Consider the following 22673-nt stretch of genomic DNA (forward strand, 5'->3'; position numbering starts at 1 on the left):
TGCAGCCTCAAGAGTCACTCTCTCGTTATGGGAGGGGCAGGAATATTCTCAGGGCTTGTTATTTACAGTTGGACGTAATGATCTTAGGATACAAACAGTACTTTTTGTATTTTATGTAAACAGGCGAATATTGCATGCAGCCTGAAATTTAAATCTCATTTTTGAGGAAATCTTCGCTGTTCCCATTTTCTGCAAGGTTCATGTGATTCACAAGTGAAACACATAATGAGAATTTCCAGAAGAGATATTCAGAATGCAAGTAAGTATTAAAATATTATAACATTGATTAGAAATTATTTATACTTAATTTCACGAATGTGCGAAGATGCAAATGTGAGTCCACCTGCTAGTTATTTACTTTTTTTACATACGAAGCTTCCATTGAGTTTTCCCAATGTCTATCATCATATTTAATGAGGTCATCACACTGAAAAAAGAAACATCCTCTGACAAAATCCTCAATTTGAATAAAGTGATTCATCAGATTAAATGAGTTAGTCATTTGTTCTTATTAAATCAATTTCCTTTAATGAATGTAATTCATCAGTGCGTGCCTCACTTTGTTTATGGCAAGCGGGACAGCAAACTGTTTTTTGACCGCAGTGAAAGTAATGTTTTCTAAAAGGCTCAACGCCAACAAATATTTATTTAAGCAGAATATTTTATTAGATAAAAAACATGTTCTGAATTTTCGATAATTTTTTACTTTTGGACTTTACCACACTCTGGATTTATTGGAAATGTTTGGATCACACAAATCGGGAAACAATCTTCCGCAGCCACCACTGGAATCTAATTCTACAAATAGTATTATACTAATAATATTGATGCAGCCTAATCTTTGTCTGCAACTGTGCAGGAATACCCGGTTTGAATAGAATGAATAGATGTGCAAAAAGAAAAAGAAAAATCTGCAAAGCACTCAAATGATGATTTTGAATTTTAATGTCAACTTTATGAATGATGCTTCAAACTACTCGGTACAGCCCTACTCTCCAGTAACACTTACATCATTTAGAACAAGGATGTCACTGTTAAACCGACGCCCTGCAGAATGAAGCCTTCTTAAGAGAGTGTTAAGAACAAGATGAACCCTAATTAAGACCATGTGCCAACATTCCTGTCTTTATTAGACATGAATTATCATTTATGAGTGTCTTTAAATTGCCACAAAATATTATGAGACAAGATCATTTAGGTTGTCAAACCTTTAAGTTTTTTTTGGGGTACTTTAATGTGTTTCCATGGCAACTCAAACCCTCACAAGTACTCCTTTCAACATGACTCTTCTCATCTTTGGTAAGTGGTTTATATTCCCAGGAGTGCCAATGTATAATTTTAGGTTATAAAGAGGTTCTGTAAATAAAATACTGTCAGGAAGTGTACATCTAAAAATAGCTGTGTCATCCTGCATACATCCAGTCAGCAGAGAACTGGATTCACTGGATTCCCTCACAGGGACAAAGTGATGGGATCGGCTGTGACTGAAAGGGCACTGATACTCAGGGTGCATTTCTGAAGAACATGACGGATGTCACTAGCTGCTGAGTCGCCACAGCTTTGTTGCTTTAATCCATTGTTGCCAGGTATTTGTATTTGGGCCTGTTTTTTGTTGTTTCTTGTGAACAGGGTTTAGCCAGTGTGACCTATACAAGCTCATTCTATTCAATACGCGCTATACAGTACATGCCTTAGTGGAGCAAGACATTGTTAAATGTGTTTCCATCTGCAGGTGTAACCGCACTGTATCACACTGAATATAATGTGATACAGTGCGTGTTGCATGGCTGTTTTGCACTGGATGTAAGGCTGCTTTTTAGCATTGTGTTCTTCATAGCTACAGTATGGGCGATAGGTTGTTGGTAAATTGTAGAGTGACATTTTGACTCTACATACACTACCATTCAAAAGTTTGCATGCCACTTGATTGGGTACAGTTATGACTGAGAGGACTACTCGATATCTTTTAATGGTATTTAATGCTTTCAGGTTGTAGAAAGTCCTCTTTACAAATAGATTGTGTATGAAGGGTTTGTTTTGTACAGAACAAAACACAATGCTTCAACCAGACTGACAACTGAAAGGGAAGAAAGAGACACAGATCCGTCTCTGCAACAGTTCAGTAAGAATAGAAGAAATCAGCAGTCATTGGTAAAAGAAGCGAGAAGCGTAGCATCAAAATGTGTGCAGATTTAAATAGAAACAGGTTCCTGTTTCAGTGTCAAGTGCACAATGATGCTTCTAACAAGCTGGAATTAAGAGCATTAGTAAAGCTGGTCTTCAAACTCCACAATAGAAATAGAAGGTTTGTCTCATAAGGCGGTCATAATGTAGTTCTCAAACCAGTGAGTGTGACAAACCTTACGGCCCCAGTGTGTTGTCACTACAACAACTGACTAATCGCCATTTTCTTGTGAACTTGTCAAATGACCACAGAAAACAGATCAATGTCCGTTCTGCTCTCATTCTATTTCCTATGGTCTAAAGTAAGCAGGGAATAACAACTTAACATACCATGGACCGACTGTCACAGCTACAGGCATGCCCCAGTATATCAACACTGGCTGTTCTCCAAATCATCGTCAGATCGGTATCTTAACTTCTGATCATCTTCCATCTGCCGGACTGCCAGATTACCCTCGAGCCATTTATCCTCGTCCACCCGACCAGCCTATAGCGTGCCATCCACTATCGCCCTTCTTATCATCTGGTAGAAGATTCAGGGTTCCCCAGAGCAGACTGAACCGTTATAAACAATCGCTCCTGCGTATGTCCATTAAGCTTGTCAACACTAACGGGTAATGAAGGATGTTGGCCATGGGGGGGTTGTGCAATATGTGGCCATTGTCAGAAGGTGTGTATGTGCAAACTGTTATATGGGAGCTATATGTTGGTTTATGATGTTATCTTCTATAGAACTGCAGGAAATTAAAAGGATATCTTCTCTTATCACGTACTCAACGTTCCCTGTTGTCCTGTAATAAATCTTTCCAAACTTCAGCTACCTCTGTGTCAGTGTCCTGTGCTTGGGTCCACCTGGTACTAACATCACAGTTCAAACCCAGTAAATCTAACCAGTGAGTGGACTGCAGAGGGACCCAGAGAAAAGCGGCTTCCCAAGATATTTACAGCCTAATTTCGCCGATGCGGTTCAATAATGATCTCGGGTCACTTACGCTTTTCGAGACGTTTTCCATTAGTGAAAAATGATGCGGATTCGGATGGGTTAAAAACATGTAATGGGTTCTTCCTTGGTCCATGCAACACCCTTACACTAAGTTTCATGAAAATCGGGCTTTTTCGTAATCCTTCTGACAGACAGAGAAAAAAACAAACCAACTGAACCCAAAACATAACCTCCTTGGTGGAGGTAATAATACTTTTGTGTCTTAATTATAACCTACTCTTTTATCTATGTTTAAATAGCCATTATTGAAGGAAATAAGAAAAACATCGATACAACAGGTGACTCCAAACTTTTGAACAGCAGTATACGGTGTGTCCGTGTCACGATGACTTAAATACATTATGACTGATTGAATTTTTAATTCAGGTAGCAATTGTCAACGCACTTGAATCCGAGTGTGATTGCAAGTTTGAATCCAGCTACTTCAAAGAATATAGTAAGGGACAAAATGAGTATGAAATTGGCAGGGTTAAACAGATTACACACAGCTCAAGTGATGAACAGCACTCAAGGGAAATTCAGTTTGAGTGTTGTAATAATGGAAATGAAACTCTGCCTTTCTTTTACTACCTCTGTTGCTTAAGGCAAAGAAAATATATTGAATTTGGCCAAAACATAATGAATCTATTCTGAGGCATGAATAATTACCGAGGTGCTGAGGAAGCCCAAATCTCTTTTCAAGTGAAGGACACAATCCTTCTCTGTGCAGGCAAGAGACCCCACTGAGCAATAAAGAAGCTTGTTTGGCCCTGCAGTTTGCCTTGTAAAAATTAACTCTGAATAATGGATAGGTTCATGTCACTCCCTGAGGCAAAAGTTATTTTAAGATTAACCTGCAAAACAGACCCTGTGGAATCCTGCAGCGCATCTCTAATGTCACAATAACTGTACATTTTTTTGTCTTTATTTCCTCACAGGCAATTTCATTTCTCACCCCATTGGCGGTGATATTTGTGGTGAAGATAATTCAGAGGACGGACAAGACAGAGCTCAAGGAGGCATGTTTTGGTATGTAGAGCCATAAACTTGAAATGTCACAAATGTCTTATGAGATGTCTCATATTATAGTTGCTGCACATATTGCATATGTAGGACTTTTTTTTAATAACAAATATCCTCTTTCCTCCGTTGTACCGGGGAGCATGGGCTAATGGGTACTTTATTGTACTTAATGGTGCAGAACATTTCAACTGTGTTTTCCCAGTGTTACAGTCAGTATGGTACCATGCAAGTTTATCTTAACCACAGAAGCTATGACTATTTACACGCATTTAAAATGTTACCGCATTTGTTTAATTCTCACAGCATTTGGGCATTTCTGTCACAGATTTTTCCCTGGCTGCCTTGACCCGCTGGATCGAGGGGCCTGTTGAGGCTTTGTCACATCAGAGAGCATTAACACAATTTAACACAAATCCAATTAAAGAGTCACACAGAGATGAATCTGGCCCTGTGCATCAGTGTAGAGATTACAGTGCTCTGTAGAATTTAACTGGTCAATTATCGCCTTTAGAGAAGCACTTGCACAAGGTTCTATAGTTGTAAAGGAAAACTACAAGAACAAAAAAGAACAAAGAATAAAAGCGAGCACATTTTTCTGATGAGTTTCTACATGATCATAGATTTGAACATGAATTTGAACAAGTGCTACCTCTTGTCCTATAATGAGAAAGACAGTTCCTGAAAGCAGCTTTGAGCTGGGTGTGCAGTTGAAAGTAGCTATTTCTGTATTACTGCAAATTCAAAGTTGCCCCTGAGGGTCCTCTAATTTGGAATTCAGTAATCAAATATATTGTATGAATTCGGTTTTTTTGGTTAGATTTCCACCCTTGTCCTACCAATTGGACTTGGCTCACATCCACCCCTCTATATTTTTATTTAGTTTATAAAGAACACAATGTTCCCTTTTGTAGAGTTGCCTAATAACCTTTCATCCGCACCTTAATTGTGTGATTATCCTTCAGTCAGTATAATGGCGCCATTTCGGAAGTTTGATTATATTTTCCAAAAGACTATACTTTAAGAATGATACAGAGATGATTCTGCAGTGATTATTTTTAATGCAGAGGCATTATTGTTTGATGTGTGTAGAGGGAGTAATCTTCCCGTCAGTGAGACAATGAGAGCATTTCAACAGTAGGAGTGTGTGTGGTGTCTGCATGTATGTTCCAATCTGTCAAATCTTCAACCAAAGATTTGATAATGAATAACACAAACCAGAACACAGCTGAAAAGATTTAGACAGTTGCATTTTCTTTACTGGCAATTGTTTTGACGTACAGAGATTGTGTTCCAATTAGCCTGAACAGCAGATCAGATTGGTTGTCTACAGTATATGAGCTGAATGTAGGCACTTTGGTACAGTGATAGCAGAAAGTTGTCTTTACTCAATAGGTCTCTAACTTCTTGAGACTGTACCCTAGTGCAATCACTAGTGCAACGTCTGGGGTAAGTGCATGTTAATGTGACCAATTCAGCTGACCAGAGGCACAAGCACAATCCTCATGCAGCACAGATTAATTTGGCAAAAAGGATTTACGCTGGTGGAATTCATTAGTAGGCGGAGGAATGCTGTATCAGCAGGTGCACTGGTGACGAGCGTCAAGAAAGGCCAATCACATCAGTTCCTCACGAACCCTTTATGGCTAAACTGGAGGCGTAAAGTCACAAAGGAGGAATATACAGTGCACCACATTGCTACACAACACCCCGAATATGCTACAAGGTCAGAGGATGTCTCCTCTTTTAGTTTGAGTAGCTATTCTATTACAGCTAACGCTCATTTGGTGCTAGAAGTTTAACACACAGGCGTAAGTGCAAAGACAAATAGAACTGCCAAAACTGTGTAAGTGCTACTGTTGGATTTTGGCCAGCAAAAATGAAATTAATACTTTAATAATCATCAGCAATATTCCCAAGGCTAGACTATATATGAGCTGGAGCAACAGCGTTGTACAGTAAGTGCCTCCTCATACCAAGAGGGATCTGACACTTGGGAACACATTGCAATTTAATGTCTCATTATTCAACTGGTCAAACGGAACATGTCTCATTTTGGGCTTTCAGCTAATCTGCACAGACTTTGCCCAAATTAACAAGCTGTTAAATAACATTGACACTGTGCTCCTCTTAGCAGCTCAGGAAGATAATACGTTTGAGCTCTGGCAACATGGGGTGCATTCAATTGAACTGCAGACTACTGGGATTAACCTATGAGGGCAGGAACTCTGGATAATGAAGAGCCCCAGTGGTTTGCCTCACAGCTAATTAAATAAACTTACAGTTGCAGTGCAATGCCTACCTGTCAACCAACAGTATTTCTCCTGTTTCTCATTACCAATGTTGAGCTGAAGCAGTAATTGCTTTACAGTTAGATTGGCTCTAAGTAGGTGCAATCATTTTTCCACCACCACTGTGAGATACTTTTCTCCCAATTAAATATCTGATTGAGACTTTCCAGCATTAAACTAAACAGTATGCCTAGCTTCTCTTTCATTTAGTCTGTGCCAGTATGTCTCTGTATTTGACAATGTCAGCATGTCTGCTGGTCTGTTGGTCATGTCTACTTTGTTCTGAAATTAAATATCTCATATTGCATGAATGCCATGAAATTTAGTACAGACATTCATGGTACCCAAAGGGTAAATGCTAATGACTTTGATGATTCACTTACTTTTTCCTCAAGTGCCACCATAGCTTAGACTGAAATGTTTCAACAATTATTGCATGGATTGCCAAGATTTTGTGTACAGATGTGCATGGATGGATAACTTTGGTGATCCTCTGATTTATCCACTGAGCCATGTAGGTCAAAATTACACATTTTCAATACTTTGGTTAATGAAAAAAATGAGATCTGTGAACAGATATCTGCACATAAATGCAGAATCCATAGGCAACGAGACATGATTTTGGTATCAGAAGAGTTCTGGTTCAATTGTAGTTTGTGTAATACTGCACAATGTTAATCGTATTCCCATCAGCCTCAGCTTTAGTTCACTAAACTGATGGTGAACATAGCAAAAAATATACCTGCTATCAGCATGTAAGCCCAAACAGTCTAACTGGATATATTACTCGATCTATTCCTGGGGAAGGAGTATAGTTGAAAATGTGAAGCACCACAGGAGCCCGGCCTTATTCCCAGGTTGACAAATACCGACACTTTGTCACGCCCTCGACGTCGTGAATACATCCTTTAGCATCTGTAGGAGACACACCAGGCTTCAACTAATTCTAATGTAAACCCATCAGCTGCAATATCACACACTAAAAGCTACTCCTCCGGCCGTCCATTCACTACGTCCGCACATAGGGGAGTTCAGGGTGGATGGATGGGTCAAACAAGCTCAGGATTAATCACCCAGGAGACTGCCATTTCTTATTTTAACCATGCTCTATTCCTAAACCTTATGAAATAGTTTTGTGGCTTAAACCTTAGGTGACTCCAAGAGGTATCCAATGTGTTTAAAATTGACGGCGAAGGGGTTATGGCCAAGCGTGCGTACTGTATGTGACGAGTTGTGAATGAGAACGGCTTGGTCAGAGCTCAATTTTTCTTTGGCTGCACAAAGGATGGGATTCAGCTGTAGAAGAAATAATCTATGTAAAAACATTCCATGCTTTCTACTGTTGCTGCATAGAAATTATGAACACAATTATCCTGACAACCATTCATCCAGCTGCAAGGCCAGTTGCCATATACCTGAGTGGCTGTGTTATTTGTACATTGTATGTCACAATAGTGGGCAACCTTCTACAACTTGTTTTGCACTGATAGTATAATAAATGATTTTAATACAGAATTGCTCTGTCAATGAATGATAATTGCATTACATATGCTGTTTCATCTAAGATTCCTATTTGACTGTCAATCTTCTTACTCCAGCTGTGTCCCTGGCCCTCGCCTTGAATGGAGTCTTCACAAATACAATCAAGTTGATTGTTGGCAGGTATGTTTGACAAACTGAAGCATTTTACACGCTCTGTTCGTGATGATGCATGTTTAGCTGTATGCTCTGAATATCACATTTTCCAGTTTTGACTTGCTAGATGTATGGGCAATGAATTATTTAGTAGATGGAATCATCTTCATCAAAGACACAGAAACCATCTTTTTTTTTTTTTTTTTTTCAGACCCAGGCCCGATTATTTCCAGCGTTGTTTCCCAGATGGACAAGTAAATACGAAGATGCTGTGCACCGGGGAGCCAGATATTGTCTCTGAGGGACGCAAGAGCTTCCCGAGCAGCCATTCCTCCTGTGAGTACCAGTTTTCAGCACCAAAAGATCACCGACAGCCCTTGCAAAACAATGCCAAAACATATGAGAACGCTGACTCATTAAAACTGCATGCAACTGTAGCTCCACTGTTCACTCAGTTTGATCTCGGTGCTCTGAGCAACATTTCACCAAGTAGAAAACGTCCAAGTATTCTGACTGGGTGTGTAGCTACAAGGTGTTTACTTCACATTTCAAAGTGATGATCTCGTTGCCGCCTCTCTTCAAAGTTAATTACAACATGTAGCGATGAGATATCATTCAATTTACGCATCCCGAGGCAGCTTGTTGAGATGTTCAGGGGTCTGCTTGATTGAGTCAAGCGCATTCAATCTTGTTCACTTGGTGTGCGCCAGATGAGAGTTGAACGCACACCTACTGTTTCAGCTTCATCAGACTTCCAACTGCGTTCAGCTGTGCGGACCAATGTGGGACACAGGGCATCTTTTTTTTCGACCATATTGCATTTCAAGCTGTTTTCACTCCAGCAGCATGTTGAATAATTCACATGTTTTACTGTTGTCCAGCAGATGTATGATAAGTGGTGTGCATGGAGTGGTCGCTTTGGGCCACACAGATGTTGAATAGCTGCTCAGCATTACATGGTACATCTGGCCGCACTTAGGAAGATACATATTTGATAAAACACACTTGTGACTGCATGGCTTCAACGTTTTGTTACTTTCTTGCTCTAGTGACTCAGAAAGGTCCACAAACAGTAAAATGCGTACACTGGAACTACGCTGAATTTCCTGCTATCTATTATGCAAAATGCTAAATGTATCTTTATATCCTCCAGTGATCTGTGCCCGGACTGTTGCACGCTTGATATTTATATTGTTTTCTTTTGTTTCACTCTAGATGCACATTTACATTTGACAAGATAATTATGCAGATTTCCTAAGAACTGCAGAAAAGTGTAAATATGCAAAAGGTTGCATCCAACTGAAGCATATAATTGTCACAAGTTAATTAAAAAGAAGTGAAAATCGTTACCGCTTTGAACTCATTTTCCTCAATTTCATATTCTAATTAAACTCTAAAACTGAATTTTTTTTACATGTTAGTTCAGGAAGAAGTACTCTTGAGAGACGGAGGACATATGTGTGTGCCAGAAACCAATGGTTTGTGAATGTGTTGAATTGACATCCTGCTGTGAGTGTGACTTCCTTGTACATAACATGCTTCAAATCAAACATGGGATTAATTGGTCTCTGTGTGTTACAATAACGTGGCAAGATGGTTAAGATTTCACTGCTGCTGTAATTTCATGGTCCAGTCTGATTTCAAATTAATTCTTTAAAGTTGCTTCTCAGACACCTGCTTTAAATATAAATGCTTTGAAGTGCTCGCTGTGTCCCATTAGAAATAGCAGAGAGGGACATATCTCTGTGATTCACTGCACCACTGTGTATGGATTACGTCCATCTGTGCGGCAGCTCTAATAGCCTTATGTTGTTGCGCTGCGAGTGAGAAAGTGATTGAGAGAGCCGTGCGACGGGGACACAGGGAGCACCCGTGTGCCAGAACGTCTAGAGAGCAGAAGAAATCCAATTTCCTGTCTGTGTCCCCTTTCACCAGGACAACGCTTGTTGGACCGGGCATACATTACAGAGCTTTTACCCAGACGAATTTGGCAGTGGATAGGGTATAAGGGCAGAAAGATAGCAAGAGTGTAGCCTTACTCAGAGTGGCATCTGGAAGCAATGCAACACCACTTCTGGCAGGGATGAAGCCCGAGACACAGACTATAGGTAAAAGAAACTGTTCTGCATTTGGAGACTCGTGCCTCTTCTAAAAGGATGCTGGATAGTCTGCATGGTAAAAACAAAACTCAAAGTGATCCATAGGAATCAGCGAGGACAACAATATTTATATACTCCACGCTTTAGTGTTTGATGACAGCTATTTTCTAAAGCTCACAAACACACAAAAAGAATCCTGTGAGACGGACCTACTCCCATCTTTGAATCTCCATGTTGCTTTTTTCCCTCGAACACAACTGACTATAAAAATAACCATCAAATTAGTTTCAGTATCAATAACACTTCTGCCCTCATATGTTTAATACAACTCACTCAGGAACCCTTCAGGCCATCAGGAGTGTCCAAAGAGTTTGAGGAACAGCTTGTGTAGGAGCGCTGCGGAAATTATGCAGCGCTAATAATGAGTTCCTGTTGGGCTTTCGTATGTTAATGTATGAGAGAGACTCGGAGCCCAAGTGGTTGGTTAATATTCATTGCTTCTGATGGGAAGCAGAAGGGTGTCCCACAGGTTCAAATAGGTCAAAGGTCATAATAGAAATGAGAGAAAGGAGATGGAAAACAGAAGCTGTTGGTTAGACAGTTTGGTAGTTTAAGGATGGATATTTCAACAGAAATACGGAGCAGAAAAGTAAAGAGTAAAGTAAAAGACTTTGACTTTGCAGAGGCTTTGACCAGAACACGACTCTACTCTTTAAATCAAACAGCCAAACCCTGGGCTTTGAAAGAGCACTTAACTACTTTAAAATGTTTCCTCCGTGCTAACTTGTCAAAAACCATAAAACCTCTTATTTTAATGTGGTTTCTGTTTTCTTTTTCATAAAGTCAGCAGTACTTTTCCTTTTACCACACATTCCTTCATGCCTCTTACCTCACTGCATTTAGAACCAGCCAGCCTACCTCACCGCTGACCTCTTCCACCCCCACGATACTCATACACAAATTTAGCCTACTCAGTGCTCAGACGTATATATAGCCCCTATATGGGCCACAAGGTAGAAACAAATGTGTGTGTGTGTGAGCCGTGCCCTCGGGTGCACAATACTTGCGCACGGTTTATATAATCCATTGTATATTTATGGAACTCAGTAAATTTAATATGACCTTCCTGTGCTTTGTGCCATTTTATTTGCTGTTGTATCACTATAATATTTCTAAAGGGAACTTGTAATGAGTTTGTGCTACTGAATAGTACATTTATAGTGACCTTACTGGACTTTAAGGCATTTTTATGGAATCAATTTAATGCGGTACAGTAATATTCCTACAGGGAGTTACATCCAGCATGCAGTGTAGTGAGTTGTTATTCCCATATAGTTTATTTTGTTTTCCATGGTACATATTGATTCAGGAGTCTCTATGTGTTTGGCTCACAGTAGCCGTGCTGTAAAATGTATGTATTAATTTATTGTTTATTGTTTTGATTAATATTTGTTTAATATTAAGGTTTGATGTCCTATTGGGTTTATTTGTTCTCAGTCGTGGAAGAAGAAGCCAGATCCTTTATTAACATAAAAGTAGCAATACCATAATATTACAAAAAATACTCCTATTAACAGTTAACATCTTATTTAAGTAAATGTATGTAGGTTTAAGTACCATAAACAAAATGTACTCAAGTATTCCGTGCGCACGGATTGTACACGGTTTACAAATCAGTTCGCACAGATTTACACATCCAAATGTTTTTTTACTTTGTGTCCCCAAATGTGCTCTGTAGACAAATGTTAACAGTGGGAAATAGACTCAATCAAGTGTACTTACAGTTCCTATAATCATTCTACAATCTTTCCATTCTTGCATGTGCTGTTTTTATATGTTTTCGTAAAGGTCTACAGCCACGTTAGCATCCCTGCGATGCCCTGCTTTGGCACACTGGTGCTATGAGCTAAAGTCAACATGCTAACAGTCGGCTACATCGCGCACTACAAACGTACTCACTATAACAATGCTAACAAGCTAATGTAGCAGGTTTAATGTTTACCAGCATCTCTTAGCATGCTAAAAGATCAAATATAAAGTAGCTGAGGCCGGTGAGAACACAACCAGTATTTGACAAATAAAGTAAAAAACAGTAAAAAGTAAAAAAGTAAATTAAAATAAAGTAACATCCTGCTTTTAAAAAGCAATCGCACTGCACTCATCACTCTCATTAGGCATCTTTGTTTTGTCTCTGGAGAATCTCTCGTCAAGGCTTTTTAAACGCAGGAAGCGGATTCATTACCAAGATGTTTTTCCCTTTGTTGGCCTTCTCTCTGTCCTCTGGCCTTTCGGAGTCTCCTGCTGCCTCTTGGGGAGCATCCTTCAGTGGCTGTTGGGAACACCTTGTATTCATTGTGTCACCCTAACACTGCAAATGTATTGGTTTAGTTAAATATGCTAATCTTAAATGTAGAAATATGTGTTGGTGCGTAAGTAAATGTGTGTGAGGGACACACACACTTATGTTTTATGCATAACCCAAGCAGTTCTGTTAGTGTAATCCTCAAGATGTTGACTCACTGTGCAAATATATTGTTTGCAGGCAGTATGGAAATAAAGCCTGCACGTTCACTGCTACGGTGAACAATCTTTCCTTATGATACCTTGAATAATTCAAATGCAATTTTGCTGAGTTTAATTCAATCTCTTCATATCTTTGGTACAATTCCAAAACTAGTCAACAGACGAACAGAAAAGCAAACAGAATATTGGGCACTTCATATTTTCCTGTCTTGATTGCTGCTTGTGTTGCTATAAAAGCCCCACATTATAATAACAAAAAGACACATAGGTTTTAATGGACCATTAACATGTTTTTACAGCCTGAAACCTCAATGTCTAATCACCAAAAACACCCTCTGAGAGTTTGATGACCTGTCCAGCTCCAGCCTCCATCACTCTGAATGAATAATCATAGCAAGTAATAGTAGTAAACAGGGGCCCTGCTGGATCCCCAGCTTTGTTTTGTGTTCTGTATTCATAAATAAATTGTATTTGGGGGATGAAGATTAAGAAAACAGTACAAGAGAAACAACTCAGTTAAAAAATATAAACGCAATAAGTAATGTATTATTGTTCAAATAATGCAGAAGACATTGGAATGAATAAATAAATGCGTTATACAAAAAAGCAGTTAATCGTCTGTAGAGAAACTATAAAACGAGAGAGGAGGTGTTTTGCAAATGTGTGATTTTCTAATGTGAAACTGCCGTGAGATTTCCGAAGTTAAAGTCAGCAGACTGAGTCACTGGTTCATGGATAATTTAGTTCTGTCTATCCAAATGAGTAATGTAATCGTCTTAGCTATGGTTAGCGTTATTAAAATAAATGGTGTAAGCCGCTGTGTGATTGGAAATGAGAAGAGGACCGCCCAGAAGTGAGATGTATGGACACTGAGGGGTGCTGAGGCGGAGGATCTCAGACGGCTTGCCATCTGAACCGAAGCACTTTACTGATGAACTGATGAAGTCATTGTTTAGAATTCAATTCAATTTATTATTTGTTGTCTGTTAAACCCATGTGGCACACTTTGAGGGTGGTGATGTGTAAGATTTTATATACCACAGGGTATCAATTAATTTTGTGCATATTTTCCCTGCTCTCCATATAAATTGAACATATGAACTTGATTAATATAGCCCTGGGTGATTTCTGTTTCCAGAAGGCTGTGAACTACTGGTCTGCTTAATTAAAAGGGACCCATTGGCCAAACCTAAACCACCATATGGTTTCAAGTAAGTGAGATTGTATAGGCCACCCAAGGGGCTCATACAGTGAGCAATATGAGATCCATTTAATTAAAGTCAGCTGGGCCGGTTCTAGGTCATGTTAACTGTACGGGTGTTGTAATGTTTTTAACCATGCTCGCGGCTCTATGGTTGGAAACTTTCTGTTGGTCTACCACTTGAGTTCAGAATGAAAATATCTTCACAACTATAGGAGAGATTGCCTACAGGAATTGTGGTCACCTGAGAAAGTCACCTACTGACTTTAGCGATCTCGTGTCTCTCCTCATCATCATCCGGTTGACATTTTTGGTTTTGAATAAAAATATCTTGAAAAGAATTTACTTGAAATTTCCTTCAGATATTCAGGCTCCCTAGCAGATACATTCAAATGAATCAATTTGCGCAAAACTTTGGTTGACGACCAAACTTTTACGACACTAATGAAATTGTCAACAACTTCAGTTGCACTATGGGTTTACTGGTAATTAGCTAATGTTAGCATGCTGAAAATGACACCTAGTGTTTTAATCATGTGCGTAGTGTATTCTGTCACACTTGTTAATCTGCCTCTCCGCACCGACAGATGTGCGACTTGTATGTTCACACTGTGCAGATCAAACAACCGGTCACATTGTGGTTGCTCACACTGAGCGTAACCACAGAACCAATTACATTAAAGTTTATTCAAACAACAGTATTTGTCTTTTTTGATTTTATCTAATGATGAGTCTCCAGACGATAATGAGTGTGTCCAGAGTTTTCATTTTGAGTCTTTGTTTCAGAGCTGGAAAACATTTTGTGGAGATTTGGGAGGGTTGGCACTTTGGTTCCTCTGCGAGCCTCTCCTCTCCTGTACAACAACCCAAAACAAAATGATCTGAGTAGATAAGCAGAAATGTTTACATGTATCCTCCCAGTAGTATTTATGGGGCCAACACAGTTTGCCACAGCTTACTTTTCAAGCCTATGCGCACTTGTTGCCCACATTTAATACACCTGAGCTTACATGTTTATGTTGGCTGGTAGCAACAATGTGAAAGCACGCTGTACACCAGACATACTTTACTTTGTGGAATCCAAGCAAAATGTAGGAGTACATTTTAAGTAAAAACGCAATCAATGGAACTACATTATACCCATAATTCCCAAGATGTATGACACAGTATAACCATATTTTATTAAAAACCCAATATCAGCCTATACCAGCCATCCAATATATTGCTCTAAATTGCCTAATGGAAAATGCTGAGTTCTTAATGGAGCCAACTCCTGCTCCCTAACAGCAGGGCAGCGACTGAGACAGCTGGACTTTCTGCCTCTGCCCTTTCTTCCCACCATTCTTTCTCTCTCCCTACAGGCTGCACACGTGTCCTGGCGTCTTAGTATTCTTGGCCACTTTGTGGGTTGAGCGACAAATGGCCTGCTGATGGCTGTTGTTTGGCCTGCTGCAGCATTAAACAAATGACCCTGTCTCAGCACCACCTTGTACGGCTCCATCACACAACTTTTAATTCATACACTTAGACCTTCGCACTCACCTCCATCATCTAAGAGCTTCTTCAGCACGGCACGGCCAGCAGCTCAGACACATTTGCTTCTCATACATGGCTTTAGCTTTTTTATTGTGACCTCATACTCGTCATTGAGTATGCAGCGGAGAGCTGCTGGACATAATTCATATTTTACATCAACTATGCATTAATGTATCAGTTGTGTACTAATCTGATTTGAGACTGACTGTCTCCGCTCTTATCTCAGTTTGGTAGTGTTTGCATAGAAACCAGTCATTAAGAATAAAATGTTGTGCTGCGTGTGTGCTCAGGGACGCACACTGGGGCCGCATACAAACCCCATGCACATTGCTAAATAAGTCTCCATAAGTGTTTGGGTTGTGCTTAATAAAGCCGCGTAGATGTGTTTACCGTCACCTGCTCTCAGGAAAGTCCCTTGAGACATGGTCACAGTTTATGTGGCTGATAAACAACAGGAGAGTTTATAGTCTGAATGCTGTGTTTAATGTCTCTTCTTTCTCTTTGTCTGTCCTCTTCTCTGCCTGCTAGTTGCATTCTCTGGACTCGGCTTCACCTCCTTCTACCTGGCGGGGAAGCTGCAGTGTTTTACGGATAAAGGTCGAGGGCGTAGCTGGCGTCTCTGTGCCATGGTGCTGCCGCTCTACAGCGCTACGATGATTGCACTGTCCCGGACCTGTGACTACAAACACCACTGGCAAGGTCTGCCTTACAGATCAGACACGGGAAACTTCACATACATACCTACATAGTGTTAGATCTGTCAGCCGATTGCTGTGCAGCTTGCTCAAGGCGATTTTTTAATTATTAGACAGATAATTTATAAGGCAAACTCTGGGTGATGCTCATTTCAAACAGCTGTACAGTAAATCTGGCCGGGCAGTTTGGTTATTTACCCAACAGACCGAAATGTTTGTCTTTGATTTCCTGAAAATGTGCCTCAGATGACAGTGAGGTGGCATTTAATTCAGCAGCCTGGGAAGATAATTATAATTACATGTTTCAGTTTTGCATATCTGGGTGTGGATTAGAAGAAGACTTGGGGGGTGGGGGGGGGGGGGGGGCAGAGCGAAGGGGTAGAGAGTGTGTAGAGTGTGAGAGAATATAAGATAATATGATGGCAGCTCTGTCATATGGTGTTAATTAATTGTTCGCAGGCCATATGCTCTTGAAGGAGCAGGTCATCTAAAGCAGACACCTCTTTTACAACCAGGCTTTATTTACATTCAAAGTACAACACAGACAGCAGTTACAGGCAAGCGGACCACTTTCTGAGTCCTCGACACACGCTTCCCCCTCCCTGGCAGACTGTAAGTAAGCAGCAATGGCGCAGCCCATTACATTTGAGGGGCCCCCAATCTGCACTCGGTGTAAACACAAGCTGGGAGCCCCCATTAGCCTGGCTGCTGAGCCATGCTTGATGTGTTCTAATATTCTCCCCACCCTTTTGCACTTTGGAGGTGTGCTTTGTGCTCCAGGGGGAAAGGCTGGGCTTCCAATCACTGTCTCAATGAGGCCACCAAACTAATATATTGCATGAAGTCACAGTCTATTAAATTCAGTTGACAGGAGTCGATGAAACATTCACGGAGCGAGCTCATGCATTGTATAGTTTATGGATGGTGGAAATCGATGTTACATTATATTTCATTTTACCCAGAAGGAGAAAATAAAGGAAATGTAGAGAGCCCTGTGGAGAAATTACATTTTGATATTATAGAATCCTCAGCTTCAGCTGTCCCAGCCACCATATGGCCAGGTCATTTTGATCTATACCTATGCCCAATATAGGCTTACTATTCACCATGGCAGCGTGATGGGGGGGCAGGTATAATACGAAACTGTTCAGCGTAGATGACTAAATGACAGAGACAGCCTGTCCAGAGGAGAGTGAGCCCAGTGCTCAGTAAAACAGAGACATCGCTTTGCCTCTCAGTTTGCTTTCATCATGCTCTAAACTAGCCAGGCCCCGTTGCACATACGGCACAGTCATGTGAAATTGGTTTTGCTCGAGCAGGCGGTATTTTTCTTCCTCCACATGGGCTAAATTTAACGATGGATGCATAGCTTGAAATATATGTGTTTTTGCGACTTTGCAGATGCCGTTGTTGGAGGAGTGATCGGGTTGCTGTTTGCGTACATCTGCTATCGCCAGCACTACCCACCCTTTCTGCACATGGACTGCCACCTGCCTTATGCCAGTCTGGGTGCTGCCGCCCACACGCCCTCGCATCCCCAGGAAGACCCGCAGCCCACGGACAATGCCACCAGCCTTCCCCTGGAGGGCTTGACTGAAGGGCCAGTATGACTAGTGGCCACCACCGAGACGTCCCTCAACACCCTCACCAAGCCACCGAGCCCACTGCCACATTCCAAGTGACTGGCTGGCTCTTGTATACATTCCAGTGGACAATAACACACCTCACCCATCTCCATACTGTTGCACCCCCGTCTCGGTGACACCCACGTTTTTATTTTTTTTATATCTGGGTTATAAAAAGTCTATATTTAGATGTGATTTATGAGAGGAATCTACGGAAATGGGACATCACCAGTGAGAGGAAAGAGAGAGAAACATGTAGAAAACCTGAGGAAACCAGTTGTACTAATGGCTGTGAAGGAAGATGAAAATATTGCAAGTTTTTACCAGAATTGATTTGCTTAGTGTGGTTGGCAGGTTGTTTCATGCTGGAGTACTTTTAATGTTTGGCTGTTGAAGGATTGGGGCAGCAAGTTGGGAGACCCAGAACAATCCCATGAAATGTCACAGCAATCAATCCAGTTAAAATTAGAATATTGTATGTTATATGCCACAATAGGACACACATGATGGGATTTGATAGCACCTCGCGCCAGAAATCCAATGACATTCTATGTCTTTCAGTTATACTTTAAGATGCATTTTCATTTAAAACCCAAGGATTTGGGGCCCTGCTTTTGGTCATTTTTAGTTGTCCATTGGGACATAATATAGAACCAAGCTGCTCTTGGAGAAAAGCACTGACTTGTATTCAATGTTCACCAAATTAACTCTTCTATATTCACCAATTTTTCATTATTGCATTTATTTATTCGGGGCATACGTATATAGTTTTCAAGTGCAGTCCTGCATATTGCCCTTTCGCCATTTCTCTTCCTCTCCTTTTCACCATCAAACTTTTCACCAGCCCAGCATAGGGTCCCAGAGGGGACAAGGGGACATGAACCCAAATTGGAGCTCAATGAGTGCAATCTATAACGGGCATGTGGCAATGGTGTGGTGGAAGTGTGTCCGGTGTGGACAGGCACAAACTACAATCTGATCGTGCATTAATTCTGATTAAGGGATGTCAGCCACTGCTGCTTACGCGCACATTAGGACTATATGAGGTGGCCCACCGACTGCATGAGCATTGCGAATGGCTTTCAGCCCACTATAGCCCCACAAATGAAAAATCTAGCATTCAGGAGACGACAGGAACAAGAGCAGCGATTGTGATGTATTATTCATTCGTAATTGTTCCATTTATTCATATTTCCAGCCTTAATTTAGGGACATCATGTCCAAACAAACACCAAAGAATTATAGCTTTGTTTCTGCTTGGGTTGTATGAACCCTGCTATGCTTTATTAAATACGATGACACATAGCCAGATTGCTGGTTACCCATCATCGACAAAGCAAGTTGTAGCCTCAAGTTTTGTTACAGAAGGATTGTTGTTGCCTTGGTTACTGTGTCTTTTTTGCCATTGCTGTGACATTAATGGGAAGGTGCAATCTCAGATTACTTCAGACCCAACCAAGCCACATAGGAAGGCAATGATTATATATATTTGCACTGAAACGTGAAGGGGGAAACAGGAGATAGCACATCAAAACAGCATGATATGAAATGAGCAGCTAGCCAAATGTAGAAGGTTATTTTGTAATGTTATTATCTTGTCATAATGTTAGTCAAGCCTATTTGTCATTGTCAAAAGACACGTTTTTATGTAGAAAGCAACACTTGAAACAGCCGCACCTTCAGATGCTGTTTGCTTAAATAGACAAGGAAAGATTCTCCGTGGAAAATACTTTTAAACATAATTTACTCAAATCAGCCACAATCTATCATTATTTCAACCCATTGGAAGCTTCTTAAAACTGTGTGTGTGTGTGTGTGTGTGTGTGTGTGTGTGTGTGTGTGTGTGTGTGTGCGTGTGCGTGTGCGTGTGCGTGCAGGTTTTTGACAAGGCCTGTCCTGCATGGATGCAATACAAATTGAAACTATCGCAAGAGAGGAAAACAAGTGGTCGACTCTACACATCAGACTCTGTGACGGGGCTTGACGAGACTCTGAGAGTTGACTAGAGAGCAACTTGTAACCTCCTCGCTGGTTCCCCAAGTCTATCAGCCCCCGCCTGCAGATCTGTGACTGTGAGATTTTGAGGCAGATTTGGGAATGAAATGACACAGATGCATAATGTTCTATAGACCTGCATTCGCCTGACTTGGCAGCCTGATGTTTGTATATTTTAGTATTATCCTATTAGATGGTGCAGTGTATATTGGAAAACAAATGTTGTTCAGAAGTCATGTCTGTAACAGTATTTTCGCTTTATCAACAGAGGAGTTACGTTTCCTTCTAATCATTCCATGATTTGTTTTATTTGGTGCTATAGATAATTTTGTAGCAATAGGTGTCACTTTTTTTTTAATAGTGAATGCGTCGTTTTTGAGATGGAAGTTCCATAATTTTTTACAGAGAAAAGATTATTATAATACAGTACATATTTTTTTTTTATTCTTATTTTTTATCAGATGCACAAGGGTAACCAGTTCATGTTATTCTGTGGATTTTTCTTTTCATCTTTCCATGGATTTAGGGCATAAAAGTAACAAAAAAAATTAAGAATAATGAAATAATTATTCATCATAATGAATAGATGTCTGAAGAAAAAAGAGTGTAAGACTTAAGAAACTTTGTTAATGGCATGCCAGTTCCATTTGTGAGAAAAGACTCTTTTCTATGAATAAGCATGTCTGGCCTTGAGAACTCTTTAAGCTGTGTTTTGCCGTTTATATACTTTATGTACATTAAAGGACTGCAGCTGTGTGAAATGTGTCCATGAAGAAAACAAATGAGCCTATTCTATATTGTCAACGTGCGATCGTTGGAGCCTATGTTTGTTGCTGTGATGGGAACTCTTCACTTGAACACATAATTGAGAAAGAAAATCAAGGTTTTCGGATGTTTATTTAAAATATGTCCGCCCTGTAATCAGAACATAGGTATAACAATGTTATTACCTATTATATGCAAATGAACAATCTGACGTTATGCATCCAAAGATGTTTGAATGAGCTGTATCCCAATGTTCAGTTCAATGAATTTACGCTTCAACGGAACTGCTGTCAGATTGCACAGTGCTACTGAGGCAGTTGAGTGTGTGCGTGAATGTAACTCTGTGCTAAGTGTGTGTTGTGTTTTTCTGCATCAATTGTGTTGCACTTTGTTTAGAGAGTTTCCAATAAACGTGTGTATGCTTAAGACTGCCTGTTGCTTTCCATATCAGTATTAAATATGGCTGCTGTTAATAACTCCTGAGAGCTGAGGAAACTTTTGTTCCTATTAATATCACTACTTTTTACTTAGCCTGTTAGCCGCCATGTTCTTTAGAAACTAACTTCTCATAGTTGGTATATATGTTGGTAACTCGGTCAGTCTGTCCACCACTTTGGTCTAGACTGAAATATTGTGTCCTGTATGAAATTGAAATTAGGCACATATATTCTATGTCCCTAAAGAATACATTTGAATGACCTTGTTGATCCCCTGAATTTTCCTCGAGTGCCATCGTCAGGTCAAATTTCCAATTTCTCAGAACTCTGAGAAAAGTTTTCTTGAAAAATGTCCTTCTCTTTTTTCTGAATTAACGAGATGCCTCGAAATGCCAAGTGAAACTTTAATTCACTTGATTTTCATTGAGTAATTGGCATATACTTGCGTCATTAAGTAATATAAATGGTATTGTAATTAGTTTGTCGACTTTGCACGGCACCTCAGGACTTTGCAGACGTGAAGCCCATTCTGATCTTGACATTCATCTTGGATCAGTTGAAAGGATAGTGGATGCTTCACAGATATAAGATGATGCATCTGAAATACTTTCTCGCTGGCTATGTTGGGACTCTAGAGACAATCAGGCAATTCCTAAAAATCAGGTAAAACTAAACAGGCAGGACATATTTGTTGTAAATATTATCTGCCACTGTAAGCATGTTAGCATGTTGTCAAAGTTTTAATTGTTTACTATACATTGGTTTATAACCATCAGCCTCAGATGTACATACTTTGTGTTAAGAGCGAATTGCTCACACACTAAAACAAAACTATGATGGTGAACATGGTAAACATTATAGGCTACCTGCTAAACATCAGCATGTTAGCGTTGTCATTGGGAGCATGTTAGCATGCTGATGTTAGCATTTAGCTCAAGGCCCCAGTGAGGCTACTGTAAGTACAGCATCACAGAACTGACAGCATGACTAGACCAGTGTGGCTCGCGAGCCTCCTGCAGCTCGCCAAGCTTTAATTGGTCGCTCGCGTGGCAGTGGGCTAAACAAAGGGGTGATAGATAGACTAAAAACAAGCAGGGCTATTACATATAACCCATTAAAACACTGAAAGTGTCTGCTCTATTAGCCTACAAATAATACAAATAATTGATAATAATAATTGATAAAAGATGCAAATATAGACCAGAAAATATATAAATATAATATATATATATATATATATATATATATATATAAATATTTAAACTTGCTCGGCCGACACTGACTCACTGCGGAGTTGCCCGTTTTGGCGGTCTATCAGCACTACATGGTGAATGTGGTCTTGGACGGGTAGCTACATGGTGGTCTAGTATAGAAATAAATAAACTTAAGCGCATTAAAAATATGTTTACATAAGCATGCTTATGAATATGGACATTTGCTAAAAAATAATTTATATCGCTAAATTTGAACATTTAAATTGAAGGATACTACGACCAACCTGGCACTTCATACTCGCGTTAGCTTGGCTCCGGTCGACTCGTTTCACCATATGCTAGTTACCACGTCTTTCTACAGACGTAAAATGGATCGATTTCTTATTAAAAAGTTGCACACCAGGTGGACAGAAACAAAGCGTGACGCACGAGGAACATTAAGATTTGTCTTTGGAGCATCAAACCACAGCG

The 22673-nt window shown here is 40.1% G+C and overlaps 1 protein-coding gene across 1 annotated transcript in view; it reads left to right on the plus strand.

Annotated features, from left to right (window-relative positions):
• Positions 1–21009, plus strand: part of plpp4 (phospholipid phosphatase 4) — a 44663-nt gene extending 23654 nt beyond the window's left edge. Inside the window, exons 3-7 of the mRNA XM_029450573.1 lie at positions 4105–4195; positions 8076–8139; positions 8324–8448; positions 16000–16170; positions 17568–21009. Of these exons, the coding sequence (XP_029306433.1) occupies positions 4105–4195; positions 8076–8139; positions 8324–8448; positions 16000–16170; positions 17568–17776 (660 nt within the window). The 3' untranslated portion in view covers positions 17777–21009. The remainder of the gene's footprint in view (positions 1–4104; positions 4196–8075; positions 8140–8323; positions 8449–15999; positions 16171–17567) is intronic.
• Positions 21010–22673: the final 1664 nt, after the last annotated feature.

The sequence above is a fragment of the Cottoperca gobio genome, chromosome 15 (genome assembly GCF_900634415.1).
Source record: "Cottoperca gobio chromosome 15, fCotGob3.1, whole genome shotgun sequence".
NCBI lineage: Eukaryota > Metazoa > Chordata > Actinopteri > Perciformes > Bovichtidae > Cottoperca > Cottoperca gobio.